The 25,871-nt window shown below is 36.9% G+C and overlaps 1 protein-coding gene across 1 annotated transcript in view; it reads left to right on the top strand.

Moving 5' to 3' along the window:
- The window catches only part of LOC114322739 (ubiquitin carboxyl-terminal hydrolase 8), a 33,013-nt gene extending 28,133 nt beyond the window's left edge, over positions 1-4,880 (top strand). The window contains exons 9-13 of the mRNA XM_082906478.1: positions 786-1,043; positions 1,176-1,324; positions 1,508-2,062; positions 2,559-2,832; positions 4,358-4,880. Coding sequence (XP_082762604.1) covers positions 786-1,043; positions 1,176-1,324; positions 1,508-2,062; positions 2,559-2,832; positions 4,358-4,474 — 1,353 coding nt within the window. The 3' untranslated portion in view covers positions 4,475-4,880. The remainder of the gene's footprint in view (positions 1-785; positions 1,044-1,175; positions 1,325-1,507; positions 2,063-2,558; positions 2,833-4,357) is intronic.
- The last annotated feature ends 20,991 nt before the right edge of the window (positions 4,881-25,871 follow it).

Here is a 25,871-nt window from a genome sequence, read left to right as displayed (position 1 = left end):
CACAAAATTTAAAACCTTTAGGAGGTGACATCAAATAGGCATTGAAAATTATCAAATCTTCTCCCGGATTAACTTGTATTTCTCAAATAATTTGATCAAAGCAGGCTTCCTTTTTATCCTCTAGTTTCTACATTTGGGATTTTTGATTAATATGTCATAGGCCAAAATAGGCCATTTGGTTGATGCTCTGGTAAAAGCTCATGTTGTCAAGTGTAAAGATGTGGGTTTGTATCAGTGGCAGCCATTTCGTCTTTGTTAGGTCTGTACCCTGTGGAGCCCTCTCAGCACCACAAATTGACTGGGCCAACACTGGGTAGTGACCTTCATTATTGTAGGGCTATGAGAGTGGCAGTTCAGAAAGCAAATCTGATTTGATCCAAGGCCATTAGGGCCATTAGGGTTTAATAACAGATTGAATATAAGAGCATTGCATAATTACAAATGTGTTAAACTGGCTGCAGATGCATATATGTGCATATTGATTTTCTTGATTGCACAGAATCATGCATGTATTAGAGTTTGGCTATTAATTTCTCAGGAATAATGGACTACTTTTAACTTCTTCATGTTTTCCCCCACAGTCTTAGATATCTTATTTTTCTGTAGTAGACAAAGAAATGATTAGACATGTATTGAACAGATAACAATTTAATCTGTTTATAACCCTAGATGGACACATTGTTTGCCCTTTATGAGGGGTTGATAATAGTTGGCTTTTAGATACTCTTGATGATAAAATTTTCATCCTTATTGATTAAATGCGTCCTGATTTTTTGCCATTGCAGGGTCAATATAGGTCCACATTAGTGTGTCCTGTTTGCCGAAAGGTCTCTGTTACCTTCGATCCATTCATGTATCTGTCATTACCATTACCATCAACGATGATGCGGACAATGACTTTGACAGTCATGAGCACTGATGGAAATACTCCACCATCCCCAATAACTATTACTGTGCCCAAGCATGGAAAATTTGAAGATCTTATTCAGGCTTTAAGCACTGCTTGCTCTTTAGGGGTTGATGAGACCCTTTTGGTGGTTGAGGTATATTGTAGTAATTGTAACTTTACTATGACCAATAATGGCGTGCATGCACATTATTAGATTGGTCCAGTTGTACTTACTCATCAACCTAAACTTTTGTTTTGAGCTCTAAAACTACATAATTACATACAGATATACAATAATCGCATCATCCGCTATCTAGGGGAGCTAGGTGATTCATTATCATTAATTAGAGATGATGACCAACTGGTTGCTTATCGGTTACCAAAGGATGCTGAAAACGTCCAAATAGTTGTATTCATGCATCAGCATGCTGAAGAGTAAGTTAAATTTTCTTTTTCAGTTTGATCTTCTTGTCAGCGTGCTTGTGCTTCTTTTCAATTTTATTGAAATTTGTATGCTACTCAAACTAGATTCTTGCCTTTGGAGTAATGTTATGGTTTCAGGTATGGGAAAGTTAATATACTAAAATCTAAAATCTCTAATAAATCTTACATTGTCAGGCCTTTTGTCTGTGGGAAGCTGACAAGCAGCTGGAAGGCATTTGGGATTCCTTTTGTAGCAAGTTCTAAATTTGTAAATGGTTCTGATATCCGTAATTTGTATCTAAAATTACTAAGAGCATTCCTAATACCTAATGAAGATTCTGTAGATGATGACGATAACATCAAGAGAACTGCAACTGAAGAACTAATTGATATGGTGGATGCTTCAACACCTGAGATAAATGGAGTTGCAGACTCTTCTAATGGAAAAGAGTTTGACACACATTCCGATGCTGATTTGGAGTTTTACTTAACAGATGAGAAGGGAACAACTAGGGACTCAAGAATTGCAATGAATGAGCCAGCAGCATCCAGGGCTTTGACTGGGCGGTTGAGTGTGCTTGTGTGTTGGTCAGCTAAAATGGTTAAGGATTACAAGACAAGCCTTCATAGCTCATTACCCCAGATTTTTAAGTCTGAATTCTGTGGAAAAAGACCTCAGGAATCTGTTTCTCTATATAAATGCCTTGAAGCATTCTTGAAGGAGGAACCTCTTGGACCAGAGGACATGTGGTCAGTGTGTACATCATTAGCTTTTTTGAATTTGGATCTGGAAATATTCTTCCTTTGTAGGCAGCAAGCATTCTTTATATGAGATGTTACTAGAGGCGAGATAGTTTTTTTAAAAGTGTTTTGCCTTTTGTTTTGTGGGTTTATGTTTCCACTGTCATCTTGTAAGACCAAATTTTCAACATCACGTTCATTCTTTTGACCTAATCCACTTTCATGCATTTGGGAAAAAACTCAGAAAGGAAAAGACTTCATTTATTTATTTATTTTTGGGGTGGGCCAAAGGAAGTAGCATTTTTGTGACATTCGGGGGCATTTATTTTCTTAGATTCTTTCATGTTTTGTCGTAATATTTGGTCAAATTGTTTGTCCATTTGCGCAAGAGTGTGCTTCTGGATTCAGTATACATGTGAGCTCATTACTTTCATCACTGACCTTGCGGAAATTGGCCTGTTTTTGTGGTTTTCCTAATGATCTGTACTGTGATATGTAATCTCAGGTACTGTCCTGGCTGCAAAAAGCATCGTCAAGCAAGCAAAAAATTAGATCTTTGGAGACTGCCCGAGATTTTAGTTATTCATTTGAAGAGGTTCTCATACAGCCGATTTTTGAAGAACAAGCTGGAGACGTGTGTTGACTTCCCTGTCCACAATCTTGATTTGTCAACATACATTGCGCACAGGAATAGTCAATCATCAAATCGGTATATGCTTTATGCAGTTAGTAATCACTATGGAAGCATGGGAGGGGGTCACTACACTGCATTTGTCCATGTAAGTGGCATTTCTTCTTGCGGAAAGAGTTCTAAATCCCCATCTTTGTGTATTCTGTTTATTTTTATTTTTATTTATTTACTTTGTGATTATCTAGTTTTCTTTTACAATTTAGGTAACATAGAAAACAAACATTAAATATCGTCTGCTTTGTGGGGAAAAAAAAATCTGCTCTTCTAGTTCAATGATTTGGGGTCAATGATTTGGGGTTAAGTGTATCATTTGTGTACCTTGATCTGAAACCTTCACATTTCATAAAGAAAAGTGAAAACATATTTCATAAAAAAATCGAAGTGCATTGCACTGACATTAAAAATTTCAAATAAGTGAATTCATATCATGCTATATTTTAGTCACTTGTGGTGTTATCAACAAGTGATAAGGATAATCTGACTGCTAGCTTTTGGTGATGGAAACACTTGTTTGTGGGATTAAGCTCAATTCTCATTAGCATTATAACTGTACCGATACTTGTATTTGGACCCAAATTTTGTAAAAATTCTTTGCACACCACACTTAACACTAATCATTTCAACCCCTAGCCCCACCCCCCACCAGCTCCGGCCTCCAACCCCCAGCCCCTCCCTACCCTTCCCTGCCACTCGGTCACTGACACCCTTCCCCAGCCCCCCCCCCCCCCCCCCCCCCCTCTCTCTCTCTCTCTCCATTGCCATTGCTGGTGTGATTTGGATGGCAATCTGGATCTTGTAAGGAGAGCTGCGAGGGGTCATGATGGTGGAGGGGCTGTTGAGTGGTGGGGGAGGGTGGGGAAGGGTAGAGAAGGGCTGGGAGTGGCGGGGAGGGGTTGGATGGCGGAGGTTGAAGTTGGGGATGGGCGGGAGGGGCTGGACAGCAGTGGCCAGTGCTGGAGATAGGCTGGGAAGGGTGGTCAGAGATGGTGTCGGTGGTGGCTGGGGTAGGGGGTATGGGTAGGGTTAGGGTTAGGGTTAGGGTTTGGGAGGTTATGGGTGGGGTAAAGTTGGAATTTTCTGACAGGGTAAAATTATAATAAATATATTTTTTTTGAGGTGCAATGCTGATAAGAATTAAAAATCCAATAAAATATAATCCATTAGTTTTCAAATTAATCATGCAAAAACACATTTTTCAGAGCGTAAACCATTTTTGTATTGTTTGATTTTTTTTTTCTCCTAAGAAAATAAATTGGAAAAATTCGGGAATTGCTTTGTTTTGCCAATATACCATTTTGTAACCAAGGTGTACCTTGTTTCAGGACGTGTGTTCCAAATTGCTATGTTATTAGCGTTTGATAGTAAAACATATATAGACAGTCATGCCAGAAGATATAAAACTGCCTTTAAGCCTGTTAGTGTTGGATGTAAGACAGTCTTGCCATACATTAGACGTAGCCCTTGTGGCATTTTTAGTATTCTGTACTTTAATTATGGACTTAAATAAGGAAAATTTGCAAGTCTATAAAACTTGATAAGCTTTAGATGTATGATATTGAGTGCTTGTTTCTTCTTTTTGAATGATTGTTCTAATTTTATTTGTTGTGATGTAGCATGGGGGTGATCGGTGGTATGACTTCGATGACAGCCGGGTTTCGCCCATAAATGAAGACAGGATAAAAACCTCAGCGGCTTATGTTCTTTTCTACAGAAGAGTTGCAGATAGCTAACATAATCAGATTAGGGTTTTTAGTTTCGAGCCTAGATTCCTTCTTTTTGTCGGCGTAGTCTTACAAAGAATGATATTAAAGGTAGCGCAATTCTTTCGTGTATCCCGCATTGTTTTGTTTCAGCCAATGGCGGCGTTTTGGACATGGATGAGAAAGAAAAAAGAAGATTTTGAGCACAAATTGGTGCGATGGACACACTGTAACATAGTCAGATGACTCACAAATGAAAATGTGAGATTTATACTCCAAAGAAAATGTTTTACATCCACTACAACTTTGTAAATGCTTTATATTTTTTGTAGTAATAGTTTCATGGAAGTGTATTTCTTGGATTTCTCAAGTGTATTTTGAAATATTATGTTCTTGAGGTTTTCCCAAAAGAAATTCCATGAACTCCATTATGAAATTTTGTTGCTCATGGATCCCCAATGGTGTATGAACTATTGCCCCATATTGTTTTGTTTCAATCTTGTTAAGTACAAATAATTTTTTTTTTTTTATAATTGCTAATATTCACACAAAGTCTGTTTTCATATATAGTTTCAAAAAGCATATATTAAAAATTTATCTTGACATAAAGAAATTATTACAAAAGCTCAAAAGTTAAAAAAAAAAAAAAAAAAGAAGTCTTGTTTCTTTATAGCTTAACAAAATCCAATGAACAATAAGAAAAAAAGTATTAAACAAAATTTAAAGTTATAATAACAAATAAAAATTGATTCAACTATAGCAAAATATTAGTTAAATATTATTATTCTTGTATTTTTTAAATTATAACTGCTGTTGAGTTTGGATTGTGAACTTAAGTTGGATTAGATTCTTATTTTTGGGCTACTTACTAATACAATGAGGACAAAATATTTAAGAGCCCATAAATTTTGTTAAAATTTGAAGGTTTAGGGTTCTATGAGCATCAAAGAACACAAATAACATACACCATATAAGCTTTTCACACACTCATTGCTTATTTTCAGAGAGACGAGAGAGACAATACGTATCGTTTAATGTTATGTTGTGTAATAATCAAAATGTATAGAAATATATATTTATACATATCCTCAACGGTCATCTTCAAAGGACACCACCCAATGAATAGTCACCATCAAAGGGATGCAACCCATATGTGACAACTATATAGGATCAAGCTACTCATAGTTCACTCAGTTTAGGTTGAGAGTCGATGCATAAGTAGAAGAAACAACATTTTATTAAGGGTGTACACGGTCCGAATTGGTTCGGTTCTAAGAAAATTCAAGAATCGAATCGATTCTAACGGTTTTGTGATTTTGAGAACCAAATCAGACCATTACACTTGTAAAATCGGACAACCGGACCAGAACCAAACTGAAATAACGGTTCGGTTTTGATTTGGTTTACGGTTCCAAAAATTTCTATTTACAAGAATAAATTGTTAATATTAGCAAAATAATTACTCAAACTAATTACATTTAACTCATGATAAAAACTAATAATATTAAACTAAAAACTCAAACTAATTAAAATATGAATGTTCACATTACCAAATTGCTAACCGTTCAAAAAATATTTATAAGGGTAAAAATGTCCATAAAACATCTTAAATATGATAATTATGATTTGATAGATTAAATGTTCAAATAATAGAATTTATTAGAATATAAAAATATATTATAAATTAATTAGAATACAAATATTTGAAAAATAATTTTCTAATAAATCTCTCAATAAAGATTGTATGTAGCCTAGAATAGTTAAAACTAAGCTCCGAAATTCCTATGATCATAAAAAAAAGGTCAAAAAAAAAAAAGAAAAGGGAATTGCTATTGTCCACTAGGATAGGTAATGGCATCACATAGGGTACTGTTCACCAACATGTGATAATTACATGACTTATATGAAAGTCAACCAAATAATGAGATTGTATTTGACTTGAATGAAAGTTTTTTACTATCATAATTGGAAAGTGAAAAGTAAAGGGAAAAAAACGAGATTCAACGTTAAGTGTAAATTTATTGTAATTATTTGATATTTTTTATGTACAATTCTTTTTTGATAGAGTAAATTATAATTTTTACTCTTACATTTTATACTGAATCTTGTTTTGATATTTTTTTTATTTTTTTTAATTAAAACAATTAATCACTTGCACTTTTTTTTTTAAAATTTTTTAATTCTAAAGATGATATGTCCCTGCTTAACGAATCAATCAAAAAAAAAAAAAACAAAAAAAAGAGTAGAATTTAGGATTTTTTTCAAGGTCTCTGGTATTATGATTTTATAGCATAAAGGACATTAAATATTTTCATAATGTCTAAGGTCCCTTAACAATATTTTCATAATGTCTAAGGTCCCTCAACCTTGATCCAGAGAAATTTCAGTCCAGAGAAATTTCAGTGCAGAGAAAATTGGTCAGAGAAATTTTGGCCCAGAGAAATTTCTCTGGACCAAATTTCTCTGGATGAGTTTCTCTACTTTTCTTCTCATTCACATCCAAATCATTCTGATTCATTAGGTAAGCAACATTGTTCAACTGAATTCAACTGGAAAAATTCCACATTGTAATATGTAAGCAACATTAGAATGGGATAACAATGGCAACTTACCAGAACCAGAGAAATTCTGGAAAAATCTGAGTATTTCTCTGGTTTGTTATTCAACTATCAATTGAGAATTTCTTTGGTTTATTAAAAATAACAATTGAGAATTTCTCTAGTTTGTAATATCTGGAAAAATTTCTGCAACTTACCCGAATCTGTTCTTCGCTTTTTTCCAGTTGAATTTTTCAATCGAAAGTGTTTCTCTGTTGAACAATGTTCAACTGAATTCAATTGGAAAAATTCCACATTGTAATATGTAAGCAACATTAGAAGGGATAAAAATGGCAACTTACCAGAACCAGAGAAATTCTGGAAAAATCTGAGAATTTCTCTGGTTTGTTATTGAAATATCAATTAAGAATACTTTCCATTATCAAATCCCTGCTAAGGTTTTCTATGTCCTCAAACATTGATAGCCTGCTCTAAGCAACAAGTTACAAAATTCTCTGGTTTGGTTGGTCTGAATTTTCTCTGGGTTCGATGTGTATATAAGAACCAGTTTGTGTGTATACTTTTAAAAAAAAATCAAATTATTCATTTTATTTTTTCCTTTTGTTATTTATTTGTTTAGTTTATGATATTTGAGATCAAACTCCAGGGTGTAGAAATTTCAGATTTGAGGTTGCAGAGTTTATGTTTTGCCATTACTTTTCCATTCTTAGTTGGAATTTATGCCAAAAGGAGTTTATATACATATCTCAGTAACTATACATATCTGTTTGGTCAATCCAAACCACAGAATTTCTCTGGATCAACCCAGAGAAATTTCAGTTTAAGCTAGAGAGTTGAACCTAGAGAAATTCTGAATTTTCTCTAGGTTGAACCTGAGAAATTCTGAATTTTCTCTGGAACTATAAAACTCTGATTTGAAGAGTTTAATGTGACCAGTGTACTTTGCCTTTTGAATTATGAATTGAAATACCTGGGGGGAACTCTTTTCTTGAAAGTGATGAGGAAGGCGAAGATGGCAATGAAGAAAGGAGTTTAACATCCTACTCTTTTCATGTTTGGACACAATGCCAATAATGTAAAAAGCCTACCTCAGCATCTCCCTTCACTAATAATTTGTAAAGAGCATTAGGACCAGAAGAAGATTTCCAATGCATAAATGGGCAAAGGATAGAAAATTCAGCTACTGTTCATGCAACTTACGTGGTGTCATAGAACGTCCTCACCCACACACACCAATAATAATAATGGTAATATTGTCTCCTTCCCATAGTTGTGACATAACAACAAATGACAATGACATTCCGATGTTCTTTATATATATAAAATACAGTAGATAACCAATGGGGTTAGACTTCCCCATTCCCTCCAATGTACCCAAAACCAGAGAAATTCTCTTCAAACCAGACAGATCAGAGAAATTCTCGGGATTGAAACCAGAGAAATTCTCTCTATTTGCAGTTGAGTTGTATTTTTATGAACAAACCTTGGTGATTGTACATTGATCCAGGAAATTTCTCTGACTTCACAAATTTTTTTGGCTCTATTCACAAAGAATTTCTCTGACTTTGTATAATATATAAGCCAACAATACAATCTTTACTAACAAACCCACAAATTTCTCTGGTCCAAAACCAGAGAAATTCTCTCCAAACCACACAGATCATAGAAATTCTCTAGATTGAAACCAGAGAAATTCTCTCTATTTGCAACAGAGTTGTATTTTTATAAACAGACCTTGGTGATTGTACATTGATCCAGGAAATTTCTCTGACTTCACAAATTTCTCTGGCTCTATTCACAAAGAATTTTTTGACTTTGTGTAATATGTAAGCCAACAACACAATCTTTACTAACAAACCCACAAATTTCTTTACTTACCATGAACATCAATCCAAGCAATATACATATATCTAGAGAATTCTTTGGAAGAGAAATTCTGGGAAGGCCAGAGAAATTTTTTAGATTCCTGTCTAGAGATTTTTTCTGAATTTTCTCTAGATTTCAAGTGAACCATAAAGCATAAAGTTTGTTTGGTTGCCAAGAAAAGTAGACAAAAAATAACATGTTCAATAAAAAACACATAAAAAGTATAACATAAAAATGCAGAGAAATTTGTAATAATTATAATTTTTTCTAAATTGTAATAACAAACTCTATTTTTCAACACACACACACACACATATATATATATGGATCTATAAATTTCACTGAAGACCAAGCCCATAACTATTTAAGAAAGATGATGTAATTGTAACAGCACAGAAACATTAGTAATTGAATAATCAATGTCTACATTAACCTCGAGTTCATACATTTCTTTTTCGAGTTGTTTTCGCATGAACTCCTTGGTATGCACAGTCACTTTATCTACTTTGTTGCAGAGGATAAGTACTGGAATTTTTTTCATGACAACACTTGCCTTGGTCAAAATATCATAAAGATACATATTCCACATAAGCATCAGATGTTAAGACTCATCATACAACGTGTTCATATGCATGTTTGGATACATATCACATATTGCATGATACACATACTCCGACGCTGCTCAACAGTTTGGCAGGAATTCCAAAGCAACCACCACGAAAACTATGCCAGCTGCTTGAGGCAAGAACTCATCTAGTTTGGGTCGAAGACGAGAATGCCCAGGAACATCAGAAAATAGATGGGTGCGGGTTGAGGGACCTTAGACATTAAAAAATAATATTGTGGATCTCTTCCATTACTAAAAATGGGAAAGGGACCTTAGACTAATTTTTCCTTTTTTTTAGGGTCCCTGATATTAAGATTTTATATCATAAATGATATTCAATATTTTCATAATATCTAAGGTCCCTCAACATTGATCTAGAGAAATTTCAATTCAGAGAAATTCTCTCCAAAGAAATTCTGGGCTTCCCAAAGAATTTCTTTGGGCTCAATCCAGAGAAAATTCAAATTTCTCTGGATTTATTTGACAAATTTTCTCTGGGTTCAAATTTAAATTCAAATTTCTCTGGATTCATTTATAAACCAGAGAAAATTCAAATTTCTTTGGGTTCATTTTAACCAAATTTCTCTGGATCTCTGAACTAACATCAAATTTCTCTGACCTTTGAACCTTTCACAAATTTTGTTCCCAGAGAAATTCTGGATCCATCCCAGATAAATTTTGGATCCATCACTAGAGAAATTCTCTTCCCAGAGAAATTATGATTTTCTCAGAAGCCATCACCAGAGAATTTCTCTGTGAACAATAGTTAGGGGTATATTGAACTTACTTCCTACGTGAAAATGTAGTTGCTAAACATGTTTTCTTGAAAGTATGTTTAGTAACCATGTGTTTTAAGTTCCTATTTATATTCAAACTCTGGTGAAATATATTCAAACTCTAGTGAAAACATGATTACTAACCACGTTTCTAATAAAAAAGTGTGGCCAACAACCATGCATTCTCTGCACTTCGATTATTAGCAGACTTCTTCTCCAAATCTATTTCAAAATGAGAAAATTTAGTAACCGTGCTATCATGTGATTTGGGACTTAATAGTAGGAAACTCCTATAGAGTCCTTGCTCCTAACTTTAAACTCTTCCATAGGGCCCTCACTCCCCCACTCCCATTCCCACTTCTATCCCCACCCCTCGGCTTCATGCAAATGGTTTGGGAATAAAGTGCAAAAAATTCCTAGTTTTGTAAATAAGGTTTTGAAAAAACATAAAATGGTTAGACATCCAATTCTTAGCAGTGTGATGAAGTAGGGGAGGGGGGGAGTTTAATATTGCTCCTCTATATTTACCTTGTATTTCCACTATTTTGGTGGTTGAAAGAGATACAGGACAATATTTTTAAAATTTTCAATGAACATTTGCCCAACTGTAGTTGGCTGTTTGATAGTTTCATTGTAATGAATTCCTAAAACACATAAAATTACATTTATTTATCAATGTAATCTCCAAAATTCTCAGACAAATTTATTGACTTATGCTACCTCTTTAGTTAGTAATAGTGCCTTTATTTGAGTTCAAACAGTACCAAAATTTGGTTTTACCTTTATTCCAGTGTTTCCCATGATATATAAATTTAATCTTTAAACATATGATTGCACAATTTTTGGTGTCCATACAATGGAAAGTTCATACTCATTGTGACACAAACGCACTTGCTTTTGGTTGAAAACTCGTATTCTCCATGTAGTTTCTGCATACTCTCCACATAATTGATTGCTTCTTAGTAACTTTGCTTTTTCGAGTTAACATATACTTTCATTCTCTTCATAGAGGGAACTTGGATGCTTTTAAGAATCCCAACAACTTTACTAAATGGTATTATTTGAATGGTATTTCATTTTTTAATTTACTAAATGGTATAAAATGGTTTTGTAAATAAGGTTCATTTTCTCCGAAGCCATCACCAGAGAAATTTTGATTTTGTTCCTAGAGAAATTCTGAATCCATCCCAGAGAAATTCTCTTCCCAGAGAAATTCTGATTTTTTCAGAAGCCATCACCAGAGAAATTTTGGATCCATCACCAGAGAAATTCTCTTCCCAGAGAAATTCTGATTTTCTCACAAATCACAAAAATATGATGAATATTACACACACAAATCACAAAAAGTACAAGCATTTTTTAACCAAAAAGGAAATAAAATTATCTGAACAAAAAACCAGGAAACAAATTCTAGAGAGAGAAAAGGCATTGCTGATAATAACAAATGGTGGCGAGGCACTCTCAAGAATGGAACTTTTGGAATCAAAGAAGCTCAAAAACAGGATAAGATTGATGGGTCACAAATTAAAACCTGAAAATTGGCAAAATAAATTGTAAATTTCCAACCTGAACAAGAGAGAATTTGGAACCCTAATTAGAAAAACGCAATCTGAGGAATAAATTGAAACTCTGAAAACAAAATTAAAAGAAAAAAGAAAAAAAATAAAGAAGAGGGTTTAAGGAGATACTCTGAAATTACGCCATAGTAACCCTAATTTTGCAAAATCAGAAGAAGACTCCCCATGATCAATCCATAGACGAATTCAATTGAATACGAGAAACAATCATAGCCAACACAAAGAGAGAGAGAGATTAGGTGAATTGACGAGTACCTAAAATAATGAAAAATCAATGAAGAAACCCCCCCCCCCAAAAAAAAAAAAAAAAAAGAAGGGAGGGGGGAGGAGAGCGAAATGGATTTGAAAGAAAGAATTGAGAATCGATCAAAGGTGCAGAGAGAGAGAGAGGAGTGATGAGATAAAAGCCGAAATGGCGAGAGGAGTGTGATATATGAGTGTAAAATTGAGGGACTTTAGACATCATAAAATAATATTGTGTATCTCTTTCATTATTAAAAATGGGAGAGGGACCTTAGACTAATTTTTCTTAGAATTTACCTAATGGAAATTATCATGTGATAATTACATGAGACATCTTTAAGAAAAACATATAATATTTTCCCTTTTTTTTTGTCCTCTATTTCTTCATTCTATTGTCTGTTTCTACTATAGTTCTAAATCAATCATCATTGACCCACTCCTTTTGCACCATTCCTTGTCCCTTCTCTACCACTCCTTTCTACCACTTTACACCTTCCCTACACCTCTTTACACCTCTTGAGGGTGGGGCTGCTAGGCAAGGAGAGTGGTGCTAGGAGGTAAAGAGTCAACGGGAAAAGGGATGGGGTGAATGGAAAAGGGTGGCGCCATAGAAAAAAAAGTGGAGGAGTAGAAAAGATGGTCAGTAATATTTGTTTGACATAAAGAGAGAACGTATAGAAAGAAAATACAATGTACAAATAGAGAACAAAGAAAAAAAGGGGAAGAAAATTATATTTTTACCCCCAATAATGTCTTAAGTGAGTGTCACATGACAATTTATAATAGTAAATTTAACACCAGACTAATAAAAGTACTATATTAGAATTTTACCGAAAGTGCAAGTGTTCGCTATTATAATTGAAAAATAAGAGACTTAGTAAGATTTGATAAATATAATTTACTCTTTAATAATATGAGTCTCATTTTATACAGTGATGCCAACTAATACACCCATAATTTCTTTTACAACCACTTTTATGAAACCCATATTTTTCATGAATGGAGTGGTATCGACTTGCTATAATAATCTAATTCTATTAATCAACTAATATCTTATCGTATGGTAAAAAAAAAAAAAAAAAAAAAAAAAGAGAGGTGAATTGTAGATTATATAGTCATGTTTGGTTTGGTTTTTGAAATCTAGTTTTAGAAATTTTTTCTAAAAAATAAAAAATTAATTTGTTTAAAAATAAAAAAATAAAAAATATTTATTATTATTTTTATATAATTTTATTTTTGAAAGGTTAGAAATAATTTTTAAAATTTTAAAATTATATTTTTAATATTTATTTTTATGACACAGTATAGTTCTATGCGTATATTTAGCATCACCACATTTCATGGTGTCCTACATGTAATAAATTGTCTGCAGTGTGGGCCTTACTCCATATCCATTTTGACAATGCTTATCTATTATTTATTTATCTATTTTTTACTTTTTCATATTTCTTCTAAATAAAATGCAATTCCCACATCATACTTCACCTCGTTATTTAAAATTTTATATTTGAAACTTGAGCTTATTCAATAAGATTAGAAATTTAGTGTTCTTATTTATTAATTGGGTAAATTACACTAATCTTTTGGAGGAAATATAATAAATTTCACAAGTATAATATAATTACATTGGACTCCTTTAATATTATAATTCATATGATGTTTAACCCATTTTTCATCAATCTTTGTATTTTTGCATCATCTGCATTAAGTAGTTCTAGTACCTTTAACATTACTAAATGAAAGAGAGGTTAATGTAATGTCAAAATTGAGATTTCTTTTTCAATTGCAGATCAAAGAAATATAGAAGTTCGGGGAGGAAATGGTGGACAAGCAAGGAGGAAATGGTGGATGGATCCCGGTGGTGAATCAATGGAGAGGAGGTGGGTCACGGGGAAAAGCAACAAGGAATGGCCTATTTACTGTGTTTGTTGACAATCTACCAAGGTCAATGGATGCTAAATCATTGTTCAAACTCTTCACAAAATTTGGTATAGTTCAAGATGTCTTCATCCCTTTCAAAGACGGAAAAAGTCAAACTCTAGATTTGGTTTTGTGAGATTCGATTGCCATGTAGCTTCAGATATTGCCATTCAGAAAGCAAATGGACTTTTGGTGGATGATAGGGTACTAGAAGTGAAGTATGCCATCCACAATAGGAGCTTTAGGGATGCGCACAGCAAGGGTCGGCCCCAGACCATCAAAGAGGTTGTGGATCCTCACAATGGCAAGGGTAAAGTACCTTTTACTGATCACAGTTCGTTTGCAGAGGTTTTTCAAGGGGTCACAACCACTGCGGCTGGATCAACAAACATGACCATCAAAGTCAATGAAGATGGGCATGGATGGCTATTCCCAAGTGTAATCATCAGATTACATTTGGATTACTCTATTACCAGCATCAAAAAGGCCCTGAAGGAGAAGGGGTTAGAATATGTTGTGGTCAGAGAGGGGAGGGGGGGAGGGGTTGTGACGTAGTCTTGACCTTCAAATCTCAGGAGGAGTTGAAACACAATATACTCAGTATCAAGGAATGGTTTCACGACTGGAGTCAGTTTGTGTTGGAATGGAAGCAGGAGTCTATATAGAGCATGAGAGATGTATGTGGTTGAGGTATCAAGGTATACCCTTTAACCTCTGCAACAGGAACACACTTAACAACATTAGAGCTTTGTGGGTGTAGACGTCCCCGAACGCCCCGGGAGGGACGAGCTCCCGTTCTGTTCGATATTGGGGTCACTACAGCTCAGGACTCTCAAATTTGTCACGGTTCTAAGTCTGAACCAAAGAGTCCAAATCCGGCAAATCGTTTTGAGAAAACAGATTTTGAAAGAAAAGAAGTGCCAAATATGGACTGTTTTTCCAGATACAGAGTCGCCACCTAAATATTTTATTTTGGGAAATTTAGGAAACCCTGACTCGTTGCCTAAGGCCACGTGTCCGTCATCACCAAAGTTGCCTCGGCTCGGGAACTTGGGTACGATTGGGGAAGGTCACTTCGTGAGCACCCCCGCTCGCCCGATCAAAGATCGGCCTCTACTAACCATGATGTCTATTTTTGAAAACATTATGCGTTCTTATTCCGGTTATTAGCCTAGATTTACTATGTGATGCGCACAGCATACAAGTATAGACTGGATCGCCTGAATTGGAACAAAACATTTCATGTTTGTTTTTTGGAAAGATGGTTTGCTACTCGCAAGTAGGCTTAAAATGCAGATTTTGCCACCCTCGGGTGGGCTTAAGAAAAGATGGTTTTGCCACTATTTAGTGGGCTTAAAACTCACAGTTGATGATTTGTTCCAATCTAAACAACCCAACCTTCACCCACAGGCATTCAAGGCAGTTATATCACATAAGCAAATAGCCTCATGGTAAGCATGCTATTCATGGCAGTCACTCACACGCATGCAAGGATGCTAAAGCATAAAACTTACCAAATACTCCAAGCCAAAACAGAAGCTAATTAGAAATCCATGCATGATCCTAATTATACAAAGATGCCTAATGCAACACATGCAAAAATACAACTATAGCAGGCTCGACTATTCTAAACATGGCATATGAAATGCTACAACTAACACGTATTCAACTTGGAATTGAAAATACGATGCAGTTAGTATGATGCGCCGAGCCCGGTGCATGCAAGACGAATGAATGTAAACATGCTATCATACTGTATGCTGATTGAAACATGCCCTAATCTAACCATCATAAGCAGGTAAATAAAAGGGAAGAAAGACGTGGGGTTGGAAGACATACAACACACACACGCACACTTATTACAGTTATGCCCTCGCGCAGAGGGTCCGAATAAATATACAGTCCGAATAATACAGTCCAAATAAATAGTCTGAATAATATACAAATCCCTAATTAATTTACAAATTAACTAAGAAAGCTATAAACTGGCATGCAAGCCAGGGACTGCTTTGACTCTTCTTCAGATGATGGATGATGCATGTCTGGACTGCCTTGCACGGAAATCCACTGGGATGCCCCAATTAGCCTCTGTTTTACAATTATTCTTAGAAAGCGCGCCAAGCTCCGAAAGGTTGCTAATTCTTGATTTGTTGCAACAGAGAGCAGGAAAGGGGCATAGCAATGTATTTTCACAAACGTATGCATGCCTCGATCCTCATGCCACCAATCATGCATCTCGATGCATGATGGCCGAGGGGTTGAATTGTGCAACTCAATATGGAATGAATGCACATGAAAACTCAACTAAAACCTAACTCCATCATGGATAATCCGGAGTGTCGGTGACTGGGAATTGAGACACGTTCCGTCACTTGGAGTACGAAATGTACCTTGTTTCCCGTGCCCGGGCTAACTCCTACCCCGAGCACGATGCAATATGCATGATATGCATGAAATGCAACTAATATACAACCTAGCATGCACAATGCTATGAAATGGCATACACGATGCACGAGGTAACATGGCATACACAATGCGCTAACATACAACCTAGCATACGCAATGCTATGAAATAAAATGGCATACACAATGCATAAATGGGCTTACACTAACATGAGTGGACCTCAGCCACACTTACATAAGAGGCCATTAGATGAAAATGAGACACTCGAGATGCGTGCACACGTGTATGCAAACCGAGGACCGACCCAAAGGCACCAAATGCCACTCTAACAAGACATGGCAAGGCACGGAATATGGCATATTAGCATGTGAATTTCAGAGGCAATAAGTGATGCAAAACAGCCCCGAATCATGAACACATGGCACCCGATGCAAGGAATGGTCCCGAAATGCAAGATTAAGCGCATGAAATGACTTGTAGCTACATCAAGCATGCATTATTTGATCATGACATGTGAAGACAGATTTAAGGCAGTCCCAAAACAAGCATGTTTTCAGTTTTAAGCAAGGCCAAACAGTAAACACAAATAGGGAAAAACTAGCATGCAAAAATGGCCCTAAATGTGAGATAAAGAAGCAACTCACAGCTGCTGACTTCAAACAGATTAGGGCCCTTTAACAATGTTGAAGAGAGGCCCAAAATAAGACCTTTTACAGTTGGTGGCCAGACCCAAAACAGCATATATACAAGCCAAAAAAACTATGCAAAATATGGCCAAAAAGAGGGATATAACACAAAGTATAAAAAGGATGCCTCAAACAGTAAAAGACCCTCAATGAAACATGAAGAGGGGGTCAAAATAAGACTGTTTTAAGTTCTGAAAAGAGCCTAAAAACAGAATCACAATAGGCTAACAAATCATGCAAAAATATGGTCAAAAGAGAGTTATAAAGGCAAGTAGAAGATAGAGGCCTCAAACAGAAATGAGCCCTTCAACAATGTTGAAGAAGGGCTCAAAATAAGCCTCTTCTCAGTTCATGACAGAGCTCAAAACAGTTTTTACATAGGCCAAAAATACTACGCAAGATAATGGCATACAAGGGAGATAATGAAACAAGTGCATCAAGGAGGCCTCAAATAGTGAGAAGCCCTTAAACAAAAGTGAAAAGGAGCTCAAAATAAGCCTAGTCCCAGTTAAGGTCGGAGCCCAAAACAGCGAGAAAATATGGCTAAGAAATGATACAAAAACGAGCTAAAAAGAGAGAAAATGGTGCTCACCCTTGAAGACTATGCCTTGGCACCCTTTTGGCTTGAGTTGCAGCACTCCTAGGCCTTGAAGAAGAACCTCCAGCTGCTGGAATGGAGGATGGAAGGGTAGGGCTATGGGTTGATAAAGAAAGGGATGTAGGACTTGAGGGTTTTTTGCTTGGAAATAGAGAAGGAGAGGGATATAATGCAAAGGCTCTTAGGTGATTTTTCCAACCTCCAAACCAGCAGCTGGAGCTGCTATTATAAAGGCAAAAAGGGGGGGAAAAGGGGGGAAAAAAATGGAGGGAAAACCAACCAAGTTTCCCTCCAAAATGGCAACCCCCTCCCAGATACCAAATCCGGGGAAAATGAATACATATTTGTAATGTACCAACCCTGAGGATCATGACCGGCCAGTTATCCAAGCTGCAGGTGGCCGGCCGACTACCTCCCATGGCCGGCCGGCCAAGGGTCAAAAAGGTCAATGAGAATTAGTGGCCGACCATATGATATTGGTGGCCTCCCATATGTGCACAACACAACCATGTGGTCAAAAACTGGAGAAAGTGAACAAGGAGAGAGAAAAGCCCACTTTTTGGAGGGGTTCAAAAGGGTCAATCAACATTAGTGGCCGACCATATGATATTGGTGGCCTCCCATGTGTGCACAACACAACCATGTGGTTTAGAGCTGGAAAAAGTGGCCTTAGGGTGGTCAACATTGGCTTTCAAGTGAGAAAAATCGGGCGACGGAGGGTGATGAAGGGATAAAGTTGGCTGACAGAACAATTGCTGGTCTCCCACCCTTCTACGGCCTTCCTAATAATGAAACAGAGGTCCCTGCCAAAAAATGAGCCCAAACCGATGCAAAATGAAGGTTCGGGGGGCCGAAACGCGCAGTCCGGGACCCCAAAAATTGACTGTTAAGCACCGGGAGTGGTGTTCGACCAGGAAGTCGGTCTCTCGGACCACAGTGTCCCTCAAAAGGGAGCAAATAAGAAGTATGCCAAAAACTGAAGTAAATGGAGATGGTTAAGCGGTCCCGAACCGAGGCACACGACCAACGATTCCGAAATACCGGGAACCGGACTCCAAATGGGCAAAAATGGCCTACGACCACAAAACGTAGCCTACGGCCACTGAGAGATGATCTACGAGACCTCTCCCTCCCTTCGCGAAGGGAAAACAGAGAAAACCGAGCCTGGTTCGCAAACCGAGGCAAAGCACAAAAGAGTTCGGAAGTCCGGAGGCAAGGCTCGCAGCCGAGACTCTAAAACTTCTGAACGAGCACAATATGCAATATCATCGAGCGCTCAACTGGTGACGTCTGAGTCTTAAGGTCGGTCAAAAATGGGGTGTCTACAGTGGGGAACAGTCCTAACCTTAGAGGGTGATATTTGCCACCCAGAGTCTTTTTCCTACTCCAGAATTAAAATGGTTACTTCGTGCATGGAGTTTATTAACAAAACCATAAACCTGGAGTGCAAGGGTAAACTTCACCCAATACTTGTCTATGAAGATCTTCTTGGCAACCCAGAGGAGTATTTTGGTTTGAATCGTAATGGGTTAGGCGTTTGCAACTCCAATGTTAACTTATGCAGGGTAGTGGAAGGTAATAATTTAGAGGAGTGTCGAAAGGGGAAGGAAGATGAAGATGAAGATGAGGTGGCAGAAGGTCATGACTTGTCTGGTGCTGTGATGGCCTTCCCCATTGAGGTGTTACCAAGGAAGGAGCTTACTCACTGCTACAATGAAGAGGAGGAGGACACAGTCATTGAGAATTCATCGTGTGATATGGAATTCAGCAGGCCTACCGCTGTAGATGTGAAAGAAACAATGATGGAGAAGCGTGTACCCTGCCCTAAGAGCAATGATAATTCTAAGAGGTGTGTTGAACAAGTTTTAACACCTGGCTTTTTCAAAAGTCTTAGTGGACCAAATGAGGGTCTTGGGCCTGGCATTAATCCTGAGGTGGTCTTGGCCCACCCATCTAGTGAGTAGTTAGTTCAAGGCCCTATCAACATGCCATACGAGTCACAGAGTATTAGGCCCATCAGAAATGGCCTGCTGCATTTCAAATCTCCTGGGCCACATACTCATAGAGTTACCAGTGGGTCAAACAGTCTCAGCATTCAAGGTCAAGGCCATGTTTAACCACCTACTATCCCCCTCAACCATCTGCGACATACAAAGAAATCAGGGAAAAAGAAGGCTCTGATGAAGGGCTTCTCTTGCTTTGCTAGACTTTATGGTCACAAAGCAGCAGCTGTTAGTAAACATTCCTCCAAGTTTGTTATCTTCAGACCAGCAGTAGCTGCTTTTGCACAATCAGAACTATCCGAGGGTGATTCAAACACACATAGCTATCTCCTCAAAGAAGCTAAAGCTGCTGTCCATCTGGGGAAAAAACTTGGAATCAATTTCCGAGGGAAAAAAGATGTTGTGATGGAGAAGATCAAGGATCTGGAGCTTAAGGACAAAAAGAAAATTATCAAGGAGGGTAAGGCTAAGCTGTAATGGCAGTAGCTGGGGAATTATAATGTGTTAATTTGTTTCTCTATGAAGCTTCTTTCTTGGAATGTTAGGGGTTTTGGTAAGCCAGAGAAGAAGGGTCGAATTAAAAAACTTTTAAAAGATAGGAACATCGATGTGGCATTCTTTCAAGAAACTAAGAAGGTAGTGGTTTCGGGCACTGAGGTGAGGGGGCATTGAGGTAATAGGAATATGGAGTTCTTGTCTGTGGACCTTGAAGGAACTACAGGAGGGCTTCTGTGCATCTGGGATCCCAGGGTCTTCTAAGTAGTTAGCAGTTGTTGTAATAGGAGATTTATTTTACTCTCAGGTACATTATATATCTCTTTTCACTGTGTTCTGTTGAATATATATGCACTTAATGATGTCAACAACAGATCCTCCTTTTGGAATACTCTACTTAACCTCAAAATCTCTTTCCCTCATCCGTGGTGCTTAGGAGGGGATTTCAATGAGATAAGGCATTTGGGAGAGAGAGTAGGCTGCTCTAGGAGAGATAGGGGTATGAATCATCTTAATGAGTTTATAGATAATTGTGAACTGAATGACCTACCTCTTTATGGTAGGAAATATACTTGGTGTATTGCTAATGAGGCACAAAAATGGAGCAGAATTGATAGGGTCTTGCTAAGCCCTAAATGGTTGATTCACTCTAACATGAAGCTTTGGGGACTGCCTAGACTCATCTCAGATCATTGCCCTTTATTGATGATGGAAGATGAAAGAGATTGGGGCCCTAAACCCTTCAGATTTATCAATGCTTGGACTTTGCATCCCAGCTTCTTTTCTTTCTTCAATACTTGTTGGAAGAATGCTAATTATGTAGGTTGGGCTGGTTTTATAATTCAACAAAAACTAAAGCATCGGAAACTGGAGTTAAAGAAATGAAATATTGAAGTGTTTGGCAATGTCTCATCTAAGCTCAAGGCTGCAGAGGATGAATTGCATGCACTAGACATCACTGCTGAGGCTAGAGTCCTGATAGATTCAGAAAATGTTAGAAGAAGGGAGGTTAGAGGTGAAGTGTGGAAGCTCTATAGAAGGGTGGAATGGTTATCGCATCAACAATCCAAATTGACTTGGTTCTTGCAAGAGGACAAAAACACTAGGTACTTTCATGTTATTGCTAGTAGCAGACAAATTAGTAATATGATCAACTCTATTTCAGTCAATGGTGTGTCCTTTGAGGAACCTAGCAGAGTCAAGCATGAGGTGTTTTTTCACTTCCGGAATCAATTAAAGGAAAGTTAGTTGTATAGGCCTGTTGTGGGTGGGGAATTCAAATCAATTAAGGACAGCTCTGTATCTCACCACCTGGGTTCTTATTTCACTGAAGCAGAGGTTTTGGAAGCCATTAAAGAGATTAATGGTAACAAAGCTTCGGGCCCGGATGGTTTTAACTTGTTGTGCTATCAAAAATTTTGGAAAGTTATGAACAGGACATCATGCAATTCTTTAGAGATTTTCACATCAACAGCAGGCTCACCTATGAGATCAACAACTCTTTCATTACCCTCATTCCCAAGGTCGTAAATTCCATTAATCTGTCTGACTATAGACCCATTAGCCTAGTTGGTTCTCTATACAAAATTTTGGCAAAAGTCCTTGTGCACAGGCTGAAGCCAGTAATGCCCTCAATCTTTGGAGAGACTCAGACCACTTTTATAGGAGGAAGGAATATTATAGATGGGGTGTTTATTGCTAATGAAGTAGTTGATGGCTGGAAGAAAGCCAAATGGCAAGGGCTGATTATCAAATTGGACTTTGAGAAAGCCTTTGATTTAGTAAATTGGGAATTCTTGTTCTCCATGATGTCCAGTTTTGGGTTTGGGTCTAAGTGGATCTCCTAGATGAATGCTTGTGTGTCTTCAGCCTGAATCTCCATACTAGTGAATGGTTCACCAACTAGAGAGTTCTCTCCACAAAGAGGCCTACGGCAAGGAGACCCATTATCACCATTCCTATTCAATATTGTGGCTGAAGGGCTCAATATTCTCCTTACCAGAGCACTAAATCTTGGCATTCTTAAACGAGTATTGGTTGGAGCTAATGAGGTTCTTATGCCGCATCTTCAATTTGCTGACTACTCTATTCTCTTTTGTGAAGTAGATTTGGAGCAGGTGGTTATTATCAAAAGAAACCTCAAATGCTTTGAAGTTCTGTCTGGGTTGAGAATCAATTATCATAAAAGTATTGTATGTGAAGTTGGTGTGGTGGATGAGTCACTGCATATCTTTGTAAACCTCTTGAATTGCAAGGTGCTTAGCTTACCTTTGAAATTTTTGGAGCTACCTTAAGGTGCCAATCCAGGTAGAAAATCAACTTGGAAACCTGTGCTTGACAATGTTAGAGCAAAACTATCAGGATGGATGAGGAAAATGTTGTCATTTGCTGGAAGATTAACCCTGATTAAGTCGGTCTTATCAAGTTTACTTGTGTACTATCTTTCTCTCTTTAGGATGCCTGAAGGTATGGCTCGTGAATTCGAGAAAATTGAGGCTGCTTTCTTGTGGGGTGGTAATGAACTAAAAAGGAAAGTTCACTTGGTGAAATGGTTAGAAGTAACAAAAAGTATTCCCCAAGGGGGTTTGGGCATCAAGAGGATTAGGGATGTTAATGCTTGTTTGTTTCGGAAACGGTGATGGAAATTTGGAAATCAAACTAATGCACTATGAATGAGAGTTATTTGTAATAAATACAACATAGAGGTAGATTGCTGGCATCCTCCTGTGAAATCTTCATACAAGCATTCTTGGGTGTGGAAGGACATTATCTTCATTGGGGTACAAAATAGGAATATATTCAATTACTTCTTGGATAACTGCCAAATCAAGGTGGGAGATGGCCACAAAATCAGATTTTGGCATGATAAGTGGTATGGAGTCACTTCCCTCAAGGATGAGTTCTCTTCTCTATTCACACTTTCTTCTGCTAAAAATGGTTCTCTTCACCATTTTTATGCTATGAAAACTAGCTCTTGTGATTGGAACTTCATTTATAAAAGACCTTTGTATGCTTGGGAATTGTCTAATGAAGTTAGACTAAGTGCCTTGTTATTCTCTGCTCCTCCATTAAATCTGGAGAGTGTTGACAGTATGGGTTGGGCTGCTGTAGCTGCTGGTTCTGTTACTTTCTCTGTGTCATCCTTATATTCCTTTAGCTCTTCTCTCCTTGGGTCTCCTCTCATCATTAGCAAGTTTATTTGGAGTAACACCTTACCCCCCAAGGTACACTTCTTTGGTTGGTTGGCCTGGAAAAACATAATTAAAACTGTTGAATTCTTGCACAAAATTGGCATTCTAGGCAACGATTACTCTACATCTTGCATTTTCTGCAAATCTGTTCCAGAATCTGCACAACATGTGTTGCTTCACTGCACATTCTCTTGGACCATTTGGTCATTTGTGCTTCATGATTGGGGAATACAATGGTGTATTTCACTTTCTGTGGCAGGTTTACTCAACTGGTGGAAGGGGGTGAAATTTAAGCATCTGCTCAGAAAATTTTGGAGAGCCATTTCCCTTGTTGTTCTCTGGTCTCTTTGGAAGCATAGGAATGAGTGTGTCTTCTCTAATGTCCATCCTGCTGACTTGTGGGAACTCATTAAGATCAGATTAGTTTTTTGGCTCGAAGCCTCTTTCAAGTGCTTCCCCTTTTCAGTCAATGATGTTGTTCTCAATTGGAGGCAAATCAGGGGCTGCCATTGAGTTCTGCACTTGGTTTTAGGAGTGGTGGACAAACTGTCAAGCTGTTCTGGAGGTGGTTAACTAGTTGCCCTGCTTATCTGTTTTGTTTTGTTAGCCTTCTTTGCTTTGCTGCTCTGTTAGTCTACTGTTATTCTTGGGTAGAAGCTGGTTGGTTAGCTTGCTGTTAGTCTTGGGTAGAAGCTGGTTGCTTAGCAGAATCTGAATCCTATGGGTTTTGTGTTTGTTGGCTTTTTGGTTTTGTTCTTTGCTTTATTTGTTGGTTTCTCACCAACTGGAGCTTCGAGCTTGTGCTAGCTTCAAACTCTCCTTTATTGATGTACCTTATCATACTTTGTATGTTCTCATCAATAAAGATTTTTTGCTGATAAAAAAAAAATTGTAATGTCAAAATTATGGGATCACTTGTATTTTTTTCAAAGAAAATTGGTCGTTTTGAAATTGATGACTAAATAGATTTTCAGTAACTCTTTCAAAGATTCAAACTCGATATCTTGTATCTTATACTTAGATTTTTATTGGTCGGGCCAACCCTTTAGGATTTAATTTATTTATATTTTTAATCTTTAGTAAATAGTTTTGTAATCTCATTTCAACCAAAGTCTATGTCCCCAATATTTCTTCAAAAGGAATTAATAAAAGAGTGGTTGAAACATGCCCCATAAATAATGTGTTAGCAATATGCTTTTGACATTGTTAGAATGTTTTGTATAATTTATTACTTGTAATTTATCCATAAATATAACTTAACAAGTTAAAAAAAAACAAACATTTTTAATAAGCTAGACAAATGGGTTTTAGAAAAACTATTAGATACTTGTAGAGTATCATGTGAAATATTATTATGTGATACTTTATATCAATCACTAAAGACAATATCTCTTGTTATATCCTAAATACCAACATAAATATGATGAATTCACCATCTCAATCATTCATAGTAAAAAATACAGAAGTTAAAATTATCATTCTTTTAACTTTCAAATTGTTGTGAAGTAATCTTGCGTCACCTATAATAAAAAATTGTTCTTTTCCATCAGCCTGAGAGTAGAATGGAGGCTGAAATTAAGTTTTATCAAAAGTGGTTGCAACCGTTTGAAATTCATAGCCTCAGCCGTATTTGCATTTAATGGTTTCACATTACTAGTTTTATCTATATATAGCTATTGTATTTTAAGAATTCAGAGTGTGGGAGAAAGAAGAGAGTTAGAGAGTAAAAGTGTGTTTTTCTCTCCTTAGTGTATTCTACATATTTGAGTGAAATAAATCTGTTTTTCAGATTATCAATCCTCTCTTGTATTTTTTTTTTGTGAACCACCATAAGTGGTTTGCACCCCACTCTCACCAACAGTGGTATCAGAGCTGAAGGTAGCTTGAATTTGCAGACCTTCTGCAAAAATTTTAAAAAATAGAGCATCATTTCAAAACTTGCCCAGAAATCAAAGTTGTTGAAATTCACTTTTGATCACACCAGTGTGTAGGTCTCATCAAGACGATCACACTGCAAAAACCCGCGTCGAAAACCGAGTCTGGAGGAGGTAGCATGCTCTACACGCGCCATTTGACGCCGTTCTCACACGCCGAAACGGTCACTACGCACCGCACGTGCGAACTAGAGGAAGAAGACGATGGAGACAGAGTGAAAAAGGATAAAGTTAAATAATATATAACTTGAGACTTAAGACCAAAACAAGTTGTCTGGCAAAGTGGTTAAGGCCTCATTTGGGAACAGGCTTTTTTAGTAACTTTTTGGTTAAAATATGATGTAAAAAAAATTAGTATGTTTGGGATGACTTTTTGGCTTTTTACGAAAAGATGTGCAAAAAGTAGAGAGAAAAATGAATCTTTGACTTTTGGTATAGGTTGTTAGTTTTTTGACTTTTTTAGTAACTTTTTGACTTTTTGGCTAAAAAAGATAGTTGCCAAATGAGGCCTAAGTCTCACTTGTGAAGTACACGGGCGAAGGTTCAAAACTCGGCAGCAGCAACTCAAA

The sequence above is a fragment of the Camellia sinensis genome, chromosome 14 (genome assembly GCF_055761805.1).
Source record: "Camellia sinensis isolate YWXY chromosome 14, ASM5576180v1, whole genome shotgun sequence".
Lineage (NCBI taxonomy): Eukaryota > Viridiplantae > Streptophyta > Magnoliopsida > Ericales > Theaceae > Camellia > Camellia sinensis.
Note: the sequence above shows the minus strand (reverse complement) of the source record. Positions and strands in the feature narration are given on the sequence as shown.